General features: G+C 62.1%; 1 protein-coding gene across 1 annotated transcript; it reads right to left on the bottom strand.

Moving 5' to 3' along the window:
* Positions 1-285: 285 nt before the first annotated feature.
* LOC108679870 (pro-resilin-like) lies at positions 286-1,112 on the bottom strand (the record flags this gene model as incomplete). Its single annotated transcript, XM_018168600.1, has 1 exon — positions 286-1,112. A coding segment is annotated over exon 1 (827 nt), but the record flags the coding sequence as incomplete, so codon positions are not given.
* Between the last annotated feature and the right edge of the window lie 2 nt (positions 1,113-1,114).

Genomic DNA, 1,114 nt, shown 5'->3' with positions numbered 1-1,114 from the left:
ACGGTATGTTACAGCATATTACGGTATATCAGAAATTACGGTATATTACGGTATCGTCAGAAAAATTCGCGCAACAAAACGACTTTTTTGGACGGTCACGGGGAGGGGGGAAGCTGGGGAAGAGGGGGGACAGAAAGGGGATGAGGTTGCAGCTGAATAACGTTTTTCATTTTAATTAATATATTTTGCCGTTAATAAAAACGTTAACCGTTGCATGAAATTTAAACCCCTAACCCTTTTAATTCCAAAAAACCTAACCCGTCCAGTGTATATTGAACCCCAAACCCCCCGCCATCCCCGGGGCGCGTGTAACCCCAACCCCCGGGGGCCGTAACCCCCCAGGGGTTCAATAACTCATACGCGCGTCGAGGCCGCGTCTGCGTAAACCAGGGGGACCGATCCCCACGCGGGGGGAGTGATGGGGACAAGAGCGTGGGGACACGGTACTGGTCCCGGTACCCCGTCCCGGTACCACGTCCCGGTCCCGGTACCGCGTCCCGGTCCCGTACCACGTCCCGGTCCCGTACCACGTCCCGGTCTCGGTACCGCGTCCCGGTACCACGTCCCGGTCCCTGTACCACGTCCCGGTACCACGTCCCGGTCCCTGTACCACGTCCCGGTACCACGTCCCGGTCCCTGTACCACGTCCCGGTACCACGTCCCGGTCCCTGTACCACGTCCCGGTACCACGTCCCGGTCCCTGTACCACGTCCCGGTACCACGTCCCGGTCCCTGTACCACGTCCCGGTACCACGTCCCGGTCCCTGTACCACGTCCCGGTACCACGTCCCGGTCCCTGTACCACGTCCCGGTACCACGTCCCGGTCCCTGTACCACGTCCCGGTACCACGTCCCGGTCCCTGTACCACGTCCCGGTACCACGTCCCGGTCCCTGTACCACGTCCCGGTACCACGTCCCGGTCCCTGTACCACGTCCCGGTACCACGTCCCGGTCCCGGTACCACGTCCCGGCCCCGGTACCACGTCCCAGTCCCGGTACCACGTCCCGGTCCCGGTACCACGTCCCGGTCCCGGTACCACGTCCCGGTCCCTGTACCACGTCCCGGTCCCGGTACCACGTCCCGGTCCCGGTACCACTCTCTTATACACATCT

This window comes from Hyalella azteca, unplaced genomic scaffold (genome assembly GCF_000764305.2).
Source record: "Hyalella azteca isolate HAZT.00-mixed unplaced genomic scaffold, Hazt_2.0.2 contig235, whole genome shotgun sequence".
NCBI classification, from domain to species: Eukaryota; Metazoa; Arthropoda; class Malacostraca; order Amphipoda; family Hyalellidae; genus Hyalella; species Hyalella azteca.
Note: the sequence above shows the minus strand (reverse complement) of the source record. Positions and strands in the feature narration are given on the sequence as shown.